This window comes from Ochlerotatus camptorhynchus, unplaced genomic scaffold, assembly GCF_037179485.1.
Source record: "Ochlerotatus camptorhynchus isolate MF236.1 unplaced genomic scaffold, CSIRO-AGI_Acam_v1.1 ptg000432l, whole genome shotgun sequence".
Lineage (NCBI taxonomy): Eukaryota > Metazoa > Arthropoda > Insecta > Diptera > Culicidae > Ochlerotatus > Ochlerotatus camptorhynchus.
Window position 1 is genome coordinate 4,966,273 of NW_027040918.1, and position 19,977 is coordinate 4,986,249.

General features: G+C 40.4%; 2 protein-coding genes across 2 annotated transcripts in view; both read left to right on the top strand.

The window, feature by feature from the left end:
* LOC135711377 (nuclear pore complex protein Nup88-like) overlaps positions 1-19,977 on the top strand; it is a 489,612-nt gene that overhangs the window by 417,691 nt on the left and 51,944 nt on the right. The gene's annotated exons all lie outside the window — the stretch shown is intronic.
* LOC135711436 (gustatory receptor for bitter taste 66a-like) lies at positions 3,817-7,984 on the top strand. The gene is made up of 6 exons (XM_065234304.1): positions 3,817-4,076; positions 7,144-7,384; positions 7,444-7,593; positions 7,644-7,712; positions 7,769-7,858; positions 7,925-7,984. Exons 1-6 carry the CDS (start codon positions 3,817-3,819, stop codon positions 7,982-7,984), a joined length of 870 nt encoding a protein of 289 aa, XP_065090376.1.

Below are 19,977 nucleotides of genomic sequence, written 5' to 3' on the forward strand. Positions count from 1 at the left end.
CGCCAAAAAATACTTTTTGTCGATACTGTAATCTACATACTGTCAAACAGTCTTGTGTTAATATGTTCGGTAGAGTCTGACAATCAAGTAGTATATGTACAGATTCTGTATATCGCAGGTGAAATCCTGATGACCATTATCGATTGTTTCTTTGAAAGTTTTGTCATATTGGGATCAATGCTGTACAGAAGCATAAACCATCGAGTCGCCCATGCCGTTGGGTTGCTCAGTGATTTTGATAAAAACGCAGCCTACTGGGATGGACAAAAAGCTAGAAAGGCGAAGGTATGCCGAAAAGTGACTCAGGAAATGCATCGTCTCTGCCATCTACATCGTCTAACCAGTAACACTTTGGAACAAATTACGGGAATATTTCAGTTTGCGATGCTTTTCAAAATGCTGTTCGATTTCCTGATCATAATTGTTGCGGTAAAATGGAGTTTCGATAATGTGACCAATTTAATCACCAACGAATTTATTTGTAGATCTACTACACTTACACGTCTTTCGTACACGATGTCAAAAATGGCTGGAATATCAATTATGGGCGATACATCGGAACAGTGATGTTCGTGTTAAGCAAGATGTGTCGATTCTATTTCAAAGCTGCTTTCTGCGAACAATTGAAAAGAAGGGTAAGTTTTCAACCAAATTGATTTAGCGAAAATTATGATATCTTTCCTAGGCCGAGCGAACGGGCGTTTTACTAAACGAGTTCCTTGAATCCGATGTTGATGAAGAGGCCGAGCTCAGTGTAAGAATTTTAAGATGTATTTTAAGCGATACGCCTGCTTCAGCAAGCATTTCTTGTTTCAGATTGAATTCTATTCTCTAGAATTGCTACATCATAATTTCAAGATTGAAATTTTTGGATTTTTCACAATTGACATGTCCCTACTCTACGATGTATGATGAATTTATAAATCTTACCAAGAAGTATTAATCTAATTTGTTTTGCAGGCAGTTGCTACTATGGCGGGATATCTCATCATTATGGTTCAGCTGGAGCTAGCTGATTAGGAATCAGTATGATAGCAAGATACGATTGTTCTAGTCTATGCGATGCGCTCAATTTGCGTTTCAACCATGATCTTGTTCCTTAATACCAATACTATCAACTAGATTCCTTGAAATAGTGCGAAATTGTAATCTGAGTATTGTTAATTTAGTAAAGATGAGAAAATTTCTTCGTTTAGCAAGTTGCTGTCTGCGGGAAATTGGTTCGGGTGACTAAAAAGTAGATTTGACGTAGGATTAGGTGCTCGGTATCAATAATCGGCGACTGTGTTAGGGAACCCAAGGGGTAAATCACTCAGCACATTGTGCCGAACAGCTTGGGCACATCTCGTAGGCATTGGATTGTTGTAAATAAAATAGGAGCACTGCTGGAAAACTGCCATTGAAGCTGTTCACAACATTACGTGCAGTGTGACTGACTGAGGAACTCAGATCAGTGACTTATAGATCCAAATACGAAATGTAGGTTGAAGAGTAGGCTCAAGACAAAGAGGCAATTAATTATACCCCATTAAGACCCTTAATTCAAATAATGCTACAACTCACACAAAACAAACTACAGAAGACTATTTATCATCTTCTATAGTCGGTCTCCAACAATTTAACCCACCGGGTCCAATTCTTTCCGGTCGCTGATAGCTCGTTGCTTTTCACATCACGAAAGGCTAGGTTTCTGGTCTACCTTTGAGGGCATTATAAAACCCTAAAACACAAGACTTTTATTATCCTATGAACACAAAATACCAACATTTCGCACACCCGCCACTTCCCGCGTCATGCTCAATCCGATTTTTCCTTGAGATTTCAAATCAAAACATTCAAGGTGTCAGAAGTACCAGGTTGCCGGGATGGATATTTTACAAACAATCGGAGCTTGCTCTATGCCCGGCACAATCAGCACACCTGCGGCACACTAGACGCACACTAATAAAAAAGAAGACCCAATACTGGTGCGTGGAATGACCTACCCCTTGGGTAAACCAATTTTTCCCATCACGGACACGCCAAGTTTTTGATGACAATATTACGCATTTCGTGCACAAAACGCACCGAGTTTTTGATTTATTCTATAGATAATAAAATAAGCGAAAAATTAATGGTGGATTTTTTTTTGCTAAAATTTTCCAATAGCGAGATATTCGCGATCAATCATATAATTTCAAGTTTTTTTTTTTTTTTGCTTTTTCCTAATGTCCTGGAGGAGTTTTTCTGGTACTGTTACGCATTTGACAGTAAAGGTTTGGTTGCTGGGTTCATTATTAAAGAGCTTTGGGGGTGATGTGGCAGCAAGGCGAGCGAACGCTCAATGAAAATTAACTCTTAAGCAACAATAATTTATGGCGGTCCTGAAAAGAACCGTTGAGTAATGCTGAGCTATTAGGGTGTTCAACACGGATGAGGCTGTCGAGCTGTATGTTGTTTGGAACGAGGGTGACGCGCTTGGCATAGATGGCCCACAGCGGCTCACGACGAGCAACTGAATCCGATCAGTAGCGGTACGGCTTCTTCCTCCTTCTTCGGTGAATCTTGAGGGCTGCCTTGATAGCTAGCTGCTTGTGGGGAGCCTTTCGTTGTGTACTGGAGAAAAATGTACAACACCACGCGCTGAAAACATTGCTGCTGATGCTCCAGATGACGGCCGACCGGACACCACCACACACGGCGATTGAATAAGCTATGTTCGGCGAGATCGCATGGAATTTGATTTTGAAAACTGTTTTAGGGAAAGCACTTTTGATAGTTTTGACAGTTGTACATTTGTATAATTTTCAATACTGACTTCAGCTTAGCATTTTTTTTTTCAATCGATGGGCTTGTTTAAAATTAAAGTCCATCCGCTATTGACAGAGCTATAAGTGGTTAAAACTTGACAATTTTTCGCAAAAATGCATGGGCTTCGGTCACCAGGCGAGAAACTGCAAAACGAAAACAATCATTGCAGAGCCATATCGAGTCCCTCTCGATAATGGTAACTGGGTTGCGGATAGAGCAGGAATGGCGGCCATACAAGTCATGGGCAAGTATCCCATTCAACAAGTGGTGGCGGGCTCATACGAAGGTTTCGTGATCACCAAAATCAATGGAATCTATGTATGTAGTTGCTATGCACCCCGGAGATGGACAATTGAGCAGTTCCACCAGATGCTAGATGGGCTCACCGGAGAGCTCATTGGACGGAGACCAGTTGTCAACGCAGGAGATTTCAATGCTTGGGCAGTGGATTAGGGGAGCAGGTGTACCAACGCAAGAGGGTATAGCCTGCTGGAAGCTCTGGCAAAGTTGAACGTCAGTCTGGCCAACTTAGGAACCATCAGTACCTTCCGTAAAGATGGTAGGGAATCCATTATTGACGTCACTTTCTGCAGTACGTCGCTAATGGCAAATATGAAATGGAGAGTGTGCGAAGAGTACATCCATAGTGACCATCAGGCGATCCGGTACAGTATCGGCGAACGGACACCGGTGGAAATGCGGAGGACGAAAGTAAGCGAGCGGAAGTGGAAGACGAAGGCATTCAATAAAGATCTCTTCATCGAAGCTCTAAGGGTAGACAGCAGCATCCCAGGCCTAAGCGCGAACGAGTTGACTGAATCATTAGCAAGGGCATGTGACCCAACTATGCCGAGAAAACTGGAACCAACGAACAGGCGGCATCCTGCTTACTTGTGGAACGAGGAAATTAGCACCCTCCGTGCTAGTTGTCTTCTAGCCAGAAGGCGCGCTCAAAGAGCAAGAACGGAAGCAGACAAAGCGGAGCGCAGGGTGGTGTTCCGAGAGGCCAGGGCTGCACTGAAACGAATGATAAAGCTGAGCAAGTCAAATAGTTTCAAGGAGCTGTGCCGTGACGCCGATGCCAACACCTGGGGCAACGCATACCGAGTCGCGATGGCGAAGATCATAGGTCCAACGATGCCGGTTGAAATGTGTCCCAACAAGCTGAAAGTCATCGTGGAGGGACAGCATGACCCAACGACCTGGCCACCTATACCATATGGCGAGAAAGATGAAGACAACGTTGAACAAGTCTCCAACGAGGAACTCATAGCAGCAGCGAAAGGGTTGAAGGCAAATAAAGCTCCCGGCCCGGATGGAATTCCCAACGTGGTGTTGAAGGCGGCGATCCAGACGTTCCCGGGCATGTTCAGGATGGTGCTGCAGAAATGTCTGGACGAGGGTCAGTTCCCTGATAGTTGGAAGGTACAAAAGCTTGTGCTGTTGCCGAAGCCCGGAAAACCGCCGGGGGATCCTGCATCGTATAGGCCAATATGCTTGCTGGATACTGTCGGAAAGCTCTTGGAGAGGATCATCCTGAACAGGCTGACGAAATGCACGGAGAGTGAACATGGATTTTCGGAGAGGCAGTTCGGATTCCGTATAGGGAGATCGACGGTGGATGCAATTTGGACAGTGATTGACAGAGCCGAGAAAGCTTCCAAACAGAAGCGGAGAGGAAATCGATACTGCGGCGTGATTACGATTGATGTGAAGAATGCATTCAATAGCGCCAGGACGCTCCATAGAACGAGGGTTCCAGACTACCTCTGCAGGATTCTAAGTAGTTACTTCCAGAACCGGGTCCTGGTCTACGTGACAGACACGGGGTAGAAATCGCTTAGAATCACGGCGGGAGTTCCACAAGGCTCCATTCTAGGTCCCACACTGTGGAACGGAATGTACAATGGCGTTCTGACGTTCAAGCTGCCCAAAGGTGTTGAGATCGTTGGCTTTGCGGACGATGTCGTCTTGACGGTAGCCGGTGAGACGCATTTATAAATGGAAATTTTGGCGGCCGAGGCGATAGATACGATTGGTAACTGGATGCAAGTAGTGAAGCTGCAGATAGCCCACCACAAAACAGAAGTGATGTTGGTCAGTAACTGCAAAGCAGTGCAGCGGGCAGAAATCACCGTTGGAGAGCACACCATTGTTTCGAAGCGCGTGCTGAAGTATCTGGGAGTGATGATCGACGACCGGCTAAACTTTAATAGCCACATCGAATATGCCGAACAATTCTGGTCTAAGCAGCAGCAAAGGGCGTCTTCTGGCCAGTGTGTCCTCATCGATACTAAGGTACGGAGGTCCAACCTGGATTGAAGCGCTGAAAACGAAGCAGAATCAAAGGAATTTAAGCAGTACGTTCCGACTCATAGCCATGCGAGTCGTGAGTGCGTGCAGAACCATTTCGACGGAGGCAGTATGCGCTATCGCCGGTATGATCCCAATCGCAATAACCTTGGCGGCGGACTACGAGTGCTATATAACGAGAGAAACCAGAGGAGTACGAAAAATGGAGAGAACGGTGTCGATGGCTATGTGGCAGCAGGAGTGGGATGCAGTAGTGAACGGTAGATGGACACACAGGCTAATACCGATTCTTTCGTCCTGGGTGAACAGGAAGCATGGAGAAGTCATCTTCCACTTGACCCAGTTCCTGTCTGGTCATGGCTGCTTGAGGAATTACCTGCATCGGTTCGGACACACAACGTCACCCTTCTGTCCGGAGTGAGGGAATGAGGAAGAATCACCAGAGCACGTGGTCTTCGAATGTCTTAGATTTGATGCTGTGCGAGAGGATATGCTCGCCCTTAGCGCGGAGAACTTCTTCGAAGAAATGTGTCGAAAGGAGGGCACCTTTAACGCCGTCAGCAGAGCAGTAACGCAGATCATGTCAGCGCTGCAGCGAAAATGGCGAGAAGGCCAACCAGAAAGTAGTAATGTGCTCACACAAGTGTGAAGTGAAATCCGAAGCCGGGAGAACTCTCCGTCAGAGTAGGCTGAATCCACCACCGGAGTTAACCGAGTAGAACGCGACGCTGGGAGCTAAATGGCTCACAAATTGGAGAGACGATCAGCGAAGTGGAAGCACCAGTTAGCTGAGGTAAAGTGAGGTGCGTAATGCACAGCCCCCTCCGAAGTAATACGACAAGTGGTTCCGGGGAGGAAAAGAGCAAGACGTCCAAGGAGGTTTTAGTGCGGTAAGAATCCCACACACCGTGTCACCGCGACCGTGCCCCCGGTCGTCAAGCGGTGGCATGATGGCCTTTTGAAGGTTTCCTTCTTGCCAAAAAAACAAACATACATGCCCAGAAATTGTAAGTAGGTTTTGGTAAATAAAACATAACTAGTGAAAGAGTATGTGACCGTATTTGAACTTGCTGATCAGTGTCCCCTATTTGTCCGGAGCCGACCTTGGGAGCTCCGTCTCTCAAGCTCGAGTTAGTCGCCGAAAAAGAGGCTGATGGATAGCCCACCCCGTCTGGTCCCCGTGGCTTTAGACCAAGGACCTGGGACATTGTAGTAATAAAGTGAGAGCACTCAGAGGCTAACAAATATTGACAAAAAACAAATCATTAACTGATTACTAATCAACATAAATCGTAGATCTGTGACACGATAGTAGGTTGACCTGTCCAAACCTATCAATGCGTCATATTTTCACTTTCAAAGACACATGACACAACGATATATTTCGCCACTGTCAATCTTCTTTCGATTCCGGCTGAGGGAGTAGTGATTAATACAATTAGTTTGACTCTACAATCATCCCGTAGTAGACATGACTATCGATCGGAATTTGTTTTGGACTGTACTGTTTAACTTGTTTCGATTATCTGGCCACCTACCGTTCATTTGTGATACTCACAGGAAAATATTTATGCCATCCAAGTGGCTTCTGCTTTGGACAATCATCTTACTAACCTTAGCTATTTGCATTCCACCTTGCGCCTATTACATTTTTTTAACGGAAGCATTAAATTTTGTAAAGCTCGACGATACACTAGAAATCACACAAGCAGCACTCACCTACTACAGCGTAACGTCATGCTACCTTTCAATTTGACTGCAGCTGAAACAATTTGCAGTCAATCTAAACCAATTCTACTTTTTATACTCCGAACTAATCAACGAAAAAACCAGTTTGGATTATAAACTACTTAGAAAATTTCGACGAAAAATACTTTTGGCCGACACTTGTCTTTACCTGCTGTCAAACGGCCTTATGCTAACATTTGCAGTAGTCAATACACCGTTGGTATGGGCACTATATACGGCGGGCGAAATACTGATGATCATTAGCAATTGTTTGTTCGAAAGTTTTGTCATCTTGGGATCAATGCTGTACAGAAACGTGAACCATCGAGTCGTCCATGCCGTTGGGTTGCTGAGTGATTTTGATAAAAACGTAACCTACTGGGATAGACACAAAGCTAAAAAGTCGCAGGTATGCCGGAATGTGACTCAGGAAGTGAATCAACTCTGCTATCTACACCGACTAACTAGCAAAACTTTAGAACAAATCACGGAGATATTTCAGCTTCCGATGCTTTTAAAAATGCTGTTCGATTTTTTGATTGTCATCATTGTGGTCAGTTTATATAGGCTCGTCAATTTGGAAAATTAAATAACCAAAAACATTCTTAGTAGATCTTCTACACCTTCACGTCTTTCGTACTTGACCTGCGGAATGGCCACGATTTCAACTACAGCGCTAACATTGGTTCAGTGATTTTCGTATCCAGTATAACATACCGGTTCTACTACACAGCTTCTTTCTGTGAACAATTGAACAGGAGGGTAAGCTTTCATCCCAATTATCATCACAAAAATAAGATTCTTTTTTCCAGGCCGAGCGGACGGGCGTTTTACTAAACGAGTTCCTTGAATCCGAAGTTGATGAAGAAGTTGATCTCAGTGTAAGACACGTAGGATGACAAAAGAAAACGATTTCAACAAGGCCGTCTTGTTTCAGATTGAACTATTTTCGCTAGAATTGTTGCATCATCATTTCAAGATTGAAATTTTTGGATTCTTCACCATTGATATGTCGCTCATCTACAATGTATGACACTAGCTGATTAGCTGATTGACTGATGCTACCTGACGTTTATCAACATCTATTTTGCAGGCAGTTGCCACTATGGCGGGATACCTCATCATATTGGTGCAAGTGGAATTAACGGAATAGGCTGTTTCTATGCACCACCAACGTAGAGTGCGCTAGGCGATTACGAGAGGAAACGTTAACCAAACCGTTTGTTTACATCAAAATTACAATTTTTACATCTCAAATTAACGCATATTGTTATGCGTATCTTGCATATTTTCATCGGTAAGTGTCTTATTTTATTATTTTTCACATATTTGAACGGTTTTACAGCTCAAATAGCACCACATTAAAAATCCGGAAAATCATAACCGCTGGGGTAGTTTTATAAATTTTCACTTTTCTTAACAAAAATATGTCGAAGCACCAGCCGGATCACTCCAAAATCGATACAGAATACAAAATATTCCATGTGCATGATGATTACAAGCACCTGCGATGGATAAATTAATCAGAAAAGGTAAAAACATTTTCCTCGAAAACTTAAGCCCTCATCACTCTTTTGGTGGTTCCCTTATTCACCACCAGAGGCTGAAACGATCGCTTAATTTCTAATGGTTATTTATGAACCAGGGCGGATATTGAATAAATGCTAAAAATTAGAAAATCAGTTCTTTTATTATTCATAATTAGGTTCCAAACATGTTCACCCAACTTTCGGAGCTATACTTACGCCACAGACAAACAGACATAGCACTCGAAAGATGTTCATCGAACAACCATTTTACGGTCAATTTAAAAGTATCCTTGTTGGTAGTACCGGCACCTGTGACACGCATAGTCAATTACCTTGCGTTTGACATTTACACACTACCGCCATCTGTTCAGCGTATTACCCACCACAGTGTACTCAACAGATGGTGGTGATGTTTTAGCGACGATGTTTTACAGTGAGAGATATTTAATGTGTTATGTCTGTTTGTCTGTGCATAGGCTGTGTACCATTTGGTGAATTTTCACTTAAATTTGACTGTTCGAAAATAAATTGTGATGTTCGAAAATCCCTCTGTTGTTGATCGTCTGATTTTCGAGAAAGTGTTTGTCAAAATGTACTCCTGGTCTGTCAGAAATAAGTCTGGTACAATAGCAGGTTTATTTGAAAATTTTCCATGCGTCAAATTTAAGTGTAGATTCACCAAATGGAACACAGCCTTAGTAGTCGTGTGCATTCTGAATCACTTTTGTTCTACTCGGCAAGAAAAAAGTACCGAAAACTAAGTTCTTTTCACTCATCTCAGAACTAAATATAGTGCAGCAAACCAAAAGTAGGTGGAGCGGGTCAAAGTAGTTTTTATTTACAGTCAAATTTCGCTCGTTGGGCTATATTTAAGTGGGCTACGTTTTAGTTTGGCTCCTTTTAGTTGGGCTGTAGCCCACCACGACATTTCTGACATTGCAGATTTATTTTCGAGGGGCTCATGGATGAACAATTTGGATAGTTACTTACCTTACCAATCAGGCTAAGGCCTAGTTGTCCTCTGCTGTCCGAAGAAGTCGTCTCCACTCTACTCGATCCATGGCCACAGTTCGCCAGCCTCGTAGTCTGCGAAGGGTCCGCAGGTCACCTTCTACTTGGTCGATCCACCTTGCCCGCTGCGCGCGTCTTCTTCTTGTTCCTGTTGGGTCGCTTTCTAGAACCATTTTCACTGGGTCGTCGTGCGGCATTCTTACGACGTGCCCAGTCCACCGTAGTCGCCCAATTTTTGCAATGTGGACGATGGATGGTTCTTCCAGCAGCTGGTGCAATTCGTGGTTCATTCGCCTCCTCCACGTTCCGTCATCCATCTGCACTCCACCGTAGATGGTACGCAACACCTTCAGTTCGAAAACACCAAGGGCGCGTTGGTCCTCCACGAGCATAGTCCAGGTCTCGTGGCCGTAAAGGAGCACTGGTCTAATCAGCGTCTTGTAGACAGTCAACTTCGTGCGGCTGCGAATTTTATTCGAACGGAGCGTCCTCCGGAGTCCAAAGTAGGCACGATTCCCTGCCATAATGCGTCTTTGAATTTCTCTGCTGGTATCATTTTCGGCGGTCACCAGTGAGCCCAAATACACGAACTCATCGACCACCTCGATTTCGTCACCGTCTTTTTGACTCGGGGTGGGAGGCTAACATTGTCTTCCCTAGAACCTCTTGCTTTCATGTATTTTGTCTTTGATGCGTTGATGGCAAGTCCGATCCGTCTAGCTTCAGCCTTCAGTCTGATGTACGTTTCCGCCATCATCTCAAAGTTCCGTGCCATAATGTCAATGTCATCGGCGAAACCAAGGAGCTGGATGGAATTCCTGAATATCGTGCCATTCGTGTCTATCCCAGCTCTTCTGATCACACCTTCTAACGCGATGTTGAACAGCAGACACGAAAGTCCATCACCCTGCCGTAACCCCCTTCGAGATTCAAAGGGACTCGAGAGTGTCCCCGATACTCGAACAACGCACATCACTCGATCCATCGTCGCCTTGACCAATCGCGTCAGTTTATCCGGAAATCCGTACTCGTGCATAATCTGCGACCGATTCGAAAAGCTCAACTAAAAATCGTGCATAGAACACCATGATGGCGCAGAACAATGGTGAGCCGCCGAATCCAGGTGCCGGACAGATGCCACAACTACCGAACATTCAGGATCAGGTGATGCAGATCTTCACGAATCAGCAGATGTTGATGGCGCAAATGAAACAACAGCTGGCCGCCAACCAAGTTGCCATCAGGAATCTCTCCCCCGATGAAAGAGTGCTGGACTCGTTATCGAGTAACATGGCGGAGTTCGTGTATGACAAGGACAATGGTCACATGTTCGACGCATGATTTTCTAGATACGTCGATCCCTTTGATAAAGACGCTAGAAAGCTCGATGACGCGGCAAAAGTACGGCTGCTTCTGCGAAAGCTAAGCCCACCCAAATCCGGTGACCCAATCACGTGCGCTGTAATAGCTTCATACTCCCGAAGCTTTCTCGTGAGTTCTGTTTCAAAGAGACCGTCGAAAAGTTAAAGTCTCTATTCGGAGCCACAGTATCTGCTTTTCGCCGCCGATTCAATTGCCTTCAACTCGCAAAGGAGAACGGTGATGATTACCTGGCATACTCATGCAAGGTTTGCGTCGATTTCAGGCTTTCGGAATTGACTGAAGAGTAATTAAAATTCCTGATTTACGTCTGCGGTCTAAAGGGAAAGCAGGATGCTGAAATCCGAATTCGACTTATCAACAAGTTGAACGAATCCGTCGATCTTACGCTACAGCAAGTCGTGGAGCAGTGTAACAGAATTGTCAACCTAAATCAGGACAGCATCCTAGTCGAGAATCCGTCGTCCGTGGTGAATGCCGTTGCTTACAATAAGTGGCCGAAGTCGAGACATCAGTCAGTAGTATCGAATTCGTTCCATCCCTATCAACGCAAGCAACCAAAAACTCCCTGCTGGTCGTGCGGACTGCCGATTCCGCTACCACAAATGCAACGAGTGCGGTAAGGTTGGGCACCGCGAGGGCTATTGTGCCTGTTTCCAATCGAAGGCTTCGTCTAACGCATCGATACACACTGCATCGAAGAAGAAGAAGCGGCCGTCGACGAAGACCGTGACCATCCACAACATCAGTCAGGGTAGAAAATTCGTCGAGCTCCAGGTCAACAACGTTCCTCTACGATTACAATTGGACACAGGACACAGGCGTGCGCAAGGGGGGGCCAGGGGGGGCCATGGCCCCCCCCAAATGATTTGTGTTTCATACCTTATGCGCCCTCCTGATGCTCCTCATGCTAGACCTTTACTGTTAACGCCCTCTTATTGTTTTCATACACATAATAAAAAAATCAAAAGTCCATAAACATAACACACACCTTTCTTGTGATGTATCAGCAAGGTGAACAAAAAAAATTTAAGTTCTCTGAGACAGCCGCCGTAGGCAATCATGAAGAGTTTAACAAAATTGTTAGATTAGTTTAAATGCCTCCACACAAAACGATCTTTAAAAACTTGATTTATTTTCTAATTGTTAAGCAAAAGCAAATTCGACGGAGGAATTAAAAAAGATGATTTTATTTTTAAATTACAACAAGCAACAGCGCCCTCTCTAGGAGTATCTAATTTAAATTTAATTTGTTTTTACTTCGATGATACTCATGTCATAAAACAGCAAGGCGTTTGGAAAATAAGGAATTTGAAAGTGTGATTCAACAGGAGGGCACCAGGGGTATTTGATTAAATTTTATATATTTTTTTACTTTGATGACATTCATGCTTCTGGATGCTGTTAGAATGTTTAATAAAATTAGAATAGTTTGTTTGCGCTAGGGGTCTTTAGTTGAGTTTGATTTTATTTTTTAATTTTTGTTTCCTGAAATTGGAATTGTTGGTTTGTATCAGGGGGCGGTAGGGGTCTTTAATTGAATTTAATTTTTTGTGTTTATTTTGATGATGAGCATGCTCGTGGAGGGCGTTTGAAAAATGGGGAAATTGGATGTGTGATTTCAAATATCTCTGCTGTTACAGAGGGCGCTAGGGGTCTTTAATTGAATTTGATTTTAAATAAAATTATTGAAAATTTATAGTACAAATTTAGCTCCGAGCTGGTGTTTAGGAGGAGGGAAACCTTCAATGAAAATTAGTGGTGGAAAATTTACACCCTTCTGGTGATGGAGGGGCAAGCTTAATTGCAGAAAATTGGTGTAAATTACTAAGTGCTGGTGAATCGAAGGGCAAGTATTGAAAATATTGGAGGAAAATTTGCACCGTTTTTGTAAATGGAGAATTGTGCAAGCTTTATTGAAAATTTGTAGTACAAATTTAGCTCCGAGCTGGTGTATAGGAGGAGGGAAGCCTTCAATGAAAATTAGTGGTGGAAAATTTACACCCTTCTGGTGATGGAGGGACAAGTTTTTCTGAAAATTTATGGTAGAAAATTTACAGCGTTCTGGTCAATGGAGGGGCAAGCTTTTTGTTTTGGAAAATTGTGGTGTGAAATTTGCACCGTTAAAGTGAATGGACGGGGTTTAACTGAAAATTCCTGATGTTAAATTTAATAGTACTGCTGAATAGAACTGCAAGGTGTATTGAAAATTTATACACAGCAAAAAAAAATATTATAATATCAGCCTGCGGTTGAAAGTCTCTTAAATAAACAAAATAAATCAATCAATCACTTCAGTATCACATCAAAGTGGATGCACTTCAATCCGTCGATAATCTCGGATAATATGGTGTTAAATTACTTGCCAAAAATGACAAAATTATCATTAATACAGTGCATGAACTGACATTACGCTGCTTTTACTGCAATTGTTTATTTTTGTGACCATACAAATTTCATGGGGTTTTTGACATGATTGAAGTGCATCCTCTTGGATGTTATATTAAAAATTTATTTTTTGCTGTGTAGTGTTAAATTTGCAACGTTCTGATGAATGGAGGGGCAATATTAACATTTATGGCATTATTAACATATTAACAAATGGCCTATTAAGACAAGCTTTATCGAAGATTTCTGACTGGAAATTTGCCTCATGCTGATGAACGGCGAGGAATAAAAATATTATAAATAAATATTTCTCGTGGAACAATCGCACTGAAATGGTCCATGGATGTCTAGTTTTCAGAAAATTTCTGCTGTGAAAATAGCACCGCATTGGAGCATTTTGGGAGGAGGTTAGTTTCATAGCAAATAACGGGTGCAAAAATTGGTATGAAAAAGACAAATACTCAAACTGACTCTCTCATACCATCGCAAATTCTGCACAGTGTATATACACACTATAGTAAAATGAAGCAATCGTTCTGCCCTTTTTCGGTTGCTGCGCTGTATGGAAGCAGGTTTATTTTTAGCATTTCTGTTGCCCTCCCGTTCTGAATGAAACCTTCTGCGTGTAGATTGTATCGTACCTCTCGTCACTCATTTTCCATGGGCCCAAATAGACAACTAGTGCAGACAAAAAATTTAGGATTGAGATTGAGATGTACGCTGTTCGTATCCGATGTTAGAGAACTTGCATTTCCCTTAATTATTTCGATGCCACCTTTCATCTAAGGAAACAATGAATGTTTATGTAACGAAACTGTTTTTCAGGATGAGTGAAAAAAAAAAAATCTTTTCCCTTACCCGAAACAAGAATCGAACTCGAAACTTCATGATTAGTGACTCCGCACTTTTGTGCTGTGCCATACTCAATAATTAGATTAGGGGTATCCAGTAATCAATTTATATCAATATCGAATATATTCATTGCGATGGAATTGAACATGTTCAGCCCAGAAACAGACGCCACTATTTTAGCGCGAATGTGCTCTTCCAAGCGTTAGAAAATAGGATTGTGATTCGAGTTTTGGGGGCATCTGTTTTGTAAACAAACATTTAAATCAACGATTTCTCGCAGATTAAAGCTCAATCTTGCAATCCAACTTAACTAAAAGGATAGAGGAATGATTCCTCTATCATCTGGTTGAGTCGAATTGCAAGATTGTACTTTAATGCGCGAGTAATCGACGGTTTAATTTTTTGTTCACCAAATAGATACGCTCAAAACTCAAATCACTCCGGAGTTTCGGAGGAAATGTTTTTAACCGCCGTAAGAATTTTTGTAACAAAATGGCTTAAAGCATTAATTTGTCAAAATGGATAATTCGATCACGAAAACTAACAAAACCGTCAGATAGCGTAAAGTTCTTTCTAACTGTTAGTAATGTTAGTTTGCGAGGGCAATTAACTTCTGAATTCTTTGTTTACAAAAGCACTTAAGTTGACTTGAAAATGTTTGAGTTGAAAAATCAGCTATAATCAGAAACATCTCATGAATAGGGTTAGTAATACCGGGCTTGTTTTCCCAAAACCGGTTTTTCTGTACTCAGAAATGTAATACCGGTAAAACCGATACTGGGCAACATTTATAAAAAAAATGTAAATTGTTGCTCATGAAGTCATTTTTCCTGTTAGCGCGATTAATTGATACCTCACTTGTGTAACCGCTCTGATTAACTCTACGTTGCATATGGGATTAGAGCTAAATAATTCCGGGATCAGGAGGTGTCTTTTAAAAGAAAAACGATTTCTTTCCATTTATTTTAAATGCAAAATTCTTATTATACGGCCATTGATACCTTCTCAAAAGTGAACAGGATTCCACTAATTTTTTTTTTAAATTGTAGTAACTCAAATATGCGCAGAAACATTGCTCAAAACTGAAGAAACGTTACTAAAAATTTAGTTGACTTGACTCAAAAACGGGTACTCAAAAGATGCGAATAAAATTGGGCAAAGCCTATTTTGATTTCGTTTGCAGGTTTGCTAGAAAATATTTTGACGTAGGTTTCCAAGGTCAAATGTTCTGAGTTTGCTATCCTACAAACATTTTGCTGACTTGAAGCAGAATAAGCTTCTTTTTAGCTCAATAAGATTATTTTATCTGAATAAGATACTTTGTAGCAAACATTTTTGCTAACCATTCAATTGTTGAAACAGTGTTCAATTGATAGTACAAGTTATTGTCTGTATAATTCCGGCATGATGCATAGTTTTAGTTTATAATAAATGATCCCATCGGAATTGAATACTATTTCAACTCTAATCTGTGGTACTTTATGGACTTCAAGATAGAAGCTGTTATTTGGATAAATATCGTGTAATTTTCTTGTAGAAACCTGAATAACTCTTGAAAAATCTCAAAATGTGGATGGCTTGATTGGGGTGCTTTTGATTTGAAAGATTTTGTGTGTTCGTCGGACGTGTTGAGGTAAGTCCACCTTGCCGGCTCTCTATCCAACTTGATTGGTTTAATACGATATGTGATCGTTATATTCAAGACTTTTTTTTACTAAACATTCTGAAGATAATCCAAGTTAAACATAAAAAATGTATTACAATAATACCGAAAATACCGGTTTTTAGTTGACAGGACAAACGAATGTTTCGTACCATTTGTGAAAGATGTGTTTTATATACGATATTCAGTTATACGAAACGGGTTTAAAAGAAATAACTAATATTTATTTTCGATGTATGTTCTATTTACAAGGACAAATAACTTCCGGATATTCAATCCGAAGTAATGTGCTTTCTTAAAGAAGTACATAATTTTTTATTTGTTCGAATACATCTGTGTCACACTGTATATATGCTTACAATAAATAACAACCCCTGAAAATTTCGTTAAGAATGTGCAAAAAAAATAATATCGATTTTTACACTGGAAAGGGTAAATGACACATTCTAAGTGACGTTTCAACGGTTGTGATCTATCTTTGTATAAGTTTTTGTACGGTAACTTAATGAAAATTAAAGTAGGGGGTTACATTTCCTCCGAAACTCCGGAGTGATTTGAGTTTTGAGCGTATCTATTTGGTGAACAAAAAATTAAACCGTCGATTACTCGCGCATTAAAGTACAATCTTGCAATTCGACTCAACCAGATGATAGAGGAATCATTCCTCTATCCTTTTAGTTAAGTTGGATTGCAAGATTGAGCTTTAATCCGCGAGAAATCGGTGATTTAAATGTTTGTTTACAAAACAGATGCCCCCAAAACTCGAATCACAATCCTATTTTCTAACGCTTGGAAGAGCACATTCGCGCTAAAATAGTGGCGTCTGTTTCTGGGCAGAACATTCGCGCTAAAATAGTGGCGTCTGTTTCTGGGCTGAACATGTTCAATTCCATCGCAATGAATATATTCGATATTGATATAAATTGATTACTGGATACCCCTAATTTAATTGTTGAGTATGGCACAGCACAAAAGTGCGGAGTCACTAATCATGAAGTTCGAGTTCGATTCTTGTTTCGGGTTAGGGAAAAGATTTTATTTTTTTTCACTCATCCTGAAAAACAGTTTCGTTACATAAACATTCATTGTTTCCTTAGATGAAAGGTGGCATCGAAATAATTAAGGGAAATGCAAGTTCTCTAACATCGGATACGAACAGCGTACATCTCAATCTCAATCCTAAATTTTTTGTCTTCACTAGTTGTCTATTTGGGCCCATGGAAAATGAGTGACGAGAGGTACGATACAATCTACACGCAGAAGGTTTCATTCAGAACGGGAGGGCAACAGAAATGCTAAAAATAAACCTGCTTCCATACAGCGCAGCAACCGAAAAAGGGCAGAACGATTGCTTCATTTTACTATAGTGTGTATATACACTGTGCAGAATTTGCGATGGTATGAGAGAGTCAGTTTGAGTATTTGTCTTTTTCATACCAATTTTTGCACCCGTTATTTGCTATGAAACTAACCTCCTCCCAAAATGCTCCAATGCGGTGCTATTTTCACAGCAGAAATTTTCTGAAAACTAGACATCCATGGACCATTTCAGTGCGATTGTTCCACGAGAAATATTTATTTATAATATTTTTATTCCTCGCCGTTCATCAGCATGAGGCAAATTTCCAGTCAGAAATCTTCGATAAAGCTTGTCTTAATAGGCCATTTGTTAATATGTTAATAATGCCATAAATGTTAATATTGCCCCTCCATTCATCAGAACGTTGCAAATTTAACACTACACAGCAAAAAATAAATTTTAATATAACATCCAAGAGGATGCACTTCAATCATGTCAAAAACCCCATGAAATTTGTATGGTCACAAAAATAAACAATTGCAGTAAAAGCAGCGTAATGTCAGTTCATGCACTGTATTAATGATAATTTTGTCCTTTTTGGCAAGTAATTTAACACCATATTATCCGAGATTATCGACGGATTGAAGTGCATCCACTTTGATGTGATACTGAAGTGATTGATTGATTTATTTAGTTTATTTAAGAGACTTTCAACCGCAGGCTGATATTATAATATTTTTTTGTACTGTGTATAAATTTTCAATACACCTTGCAGTTCTATTCAACAGTACTATCAAATTTTACATCAGGAATTTTCAGTTAAACCCCGTCTATTCACTTTAACGGTGCAAATTTCACACCACAATTTTCCAAAACAAAACGCTTGACCAGAACGCTGTAAATTTTCCACCATACATTTTCAGAAAAACTTGTCCCTCCATCACCAGAAGGGTGTAAATTTTCCACCACTAATTTTCATTGAAGGTTCCCCTCTTCCTATACACCAGCTAGGAGCTAAATTTGTACTACAAATTTTCAATAAAGCTTGCACAATTCTCCATTTACAAAAACGGTTCAAATTTTCCTCCAATATTTTCAATACAGCTTGCCCGTCCACCAACACTTAGTTATTTTTCACCAATTTTCTGCAATTAAGCTTGCCCCCTCCATCACCAAAAGGGTGTAAATTTTCCTCCCTTAATTTTCATTGAAGGTTCCCCTTCCCCTATACACCAGCTCGGAGCTAAATTTGTACTATAAATTTTCAATAAAGCTTGCACAATTCTCCATTTACAAAAACGGTGCAAATTTTCCTCCAATATTTTCAATACAACTTGCCCTTCCACCAACACCTAGTAATTTACACCAATTTTCTGCAATTAAGCTTGCCCCTCCATCACCAGAAGGGTGTAAATTTTCCACCACTAATTTTCATTGAAGGTTTTCCTTCCCCCATATACCAGCTAGGAGCTAAATTTGTACTATAAATATTCAATAAAGCTTTCACAATTCTCCATTTACAAAAACGGTTCGAATTTTCCTCCAATATTTTCAATACAGCTTGCCGTTCCACTAAAACTTAGTTATTTTTCACCAATTTTCTGCAATTAAGCTTGCCCCTCCGTCACCAGAAGGGTGTAAATTTTCCACCACTAATTTTCATTGAAGGTTCCATTTTCCATTTACCACCAGACATTTTCAATATAGCTAGCTTCTCCTATTATCAAAATGTTTCAGGTTTTCCACCAAATATTTGCATTAAAGCTTGCCCCTATTTTCAGGTTTTTCACCATAAATTTTCAGTTTTTCCTTCCAATCATCAAAACGGTGCAAATTTTACACCAGAAATTATTATTACAGTTTGTTTCGCTATACAACAGAAGAATGCAGATTTTCCACCAGAAATTTTCAATGTAGCTTAATTTTTAATAAAGCTTGTGTCTCCATTTACCAGACCAGTGCAAGATTTCCACCAGAAACTTTCTGTTCATTTCATTTATCAATGCGATGCAAATTTTTCACCAGAGATTTTCTATAAAGCTTGCTCCTTTATTCACCAGAACGATGCACCAAAAATTGTCAGTGAAGTTTGTTTCACAATGCACCTTTTGTGGTGCAATTTTCAGACTTTGTCTCTTCATGCAGAATGGTGCAATTTTTCCACTATAAATTTTCAATGAATAACTTCTGGATATTCAATCCGAAGTAATGTGCTTTCTTAAAGAAGTACATAATTTTTATGTGTTCGAATACATCTGTGTCACACTGTTTATATACTTACAATAAATAACAACCCCTGGAAATTTCGATAAGAATGTGCAAAAAAATAATATCGTTTTTTACCCTGGAAAGGGTTAAATGACACATTCTTAGTGACATTTCAACGGTTTTGAACTATCTTTGAATAAGTTTTTTTACGGTAACTTAATGAAAATTAAAGTAACCCCCTTATATTATTGCAGATTTATCAAGTTTTGCACTACAATACGTTGTACGTGACGTTATATAACCGCTCATCAAATCGTTTAGAACTACTCAAATCATAAACTTATGACCAATTTTTATTGAAAATTTATAGCAGTAGTCAAATATTAAGAGTATATTTAAGGGTGACTTAATAGACTTTACAGTAACAATACCAAACCTGTTAAAAAAACTGGTGAATACAAGCCGGTAGAATGTGTAATATAACCAAAGAAGAAAGCTAAGATGAAATGAAACAGACAGAAGAAAAAACATATGGAATTGAAAGGCCGCCATTTTGCCAAAAGTTTTTTTTAAACCATCCATCGCAGCCTGAATTGACTTATTGTTGAAATTTTCGATTTCATACGAAAAACATTAGTACAAAGACTTTACAATATTCATTTCTATTATATAGATCTTTATATTCCCAACATCGTTAGTATTTCTTTGGCAATAATTTGCATTAGTTAGAAAACTCTTCATTTTAGGGAGATTATGTAAATAAATTCTGGCACCATGAATTTATCACTAATTTATATTTATTTGTACCGGGAACA

Coding starts and splice junctions, on each gene's coding strand:
- LOC135711436 (XM_065234304.1), top strand. CDS start 3,817: ATGATAAAGCTGAGCAAGTCAAATAGTTTCAAGGAGCTGTGCCGTGAC. Junction 7,713..7,768: donor ATGAAGAAGTTGATCTCAGT/GTAAGACACGTA, acceptor GTCTTGTTTCAG/ATTGAACTATTTTCGCTAGA. Junction 7,859..7,924: donor ATATGTCGCTCATCTACAAT/GTATGACACTAG, acceptor TCTATTTTGCAG/GCAGTTGCCACTATGGCGGG.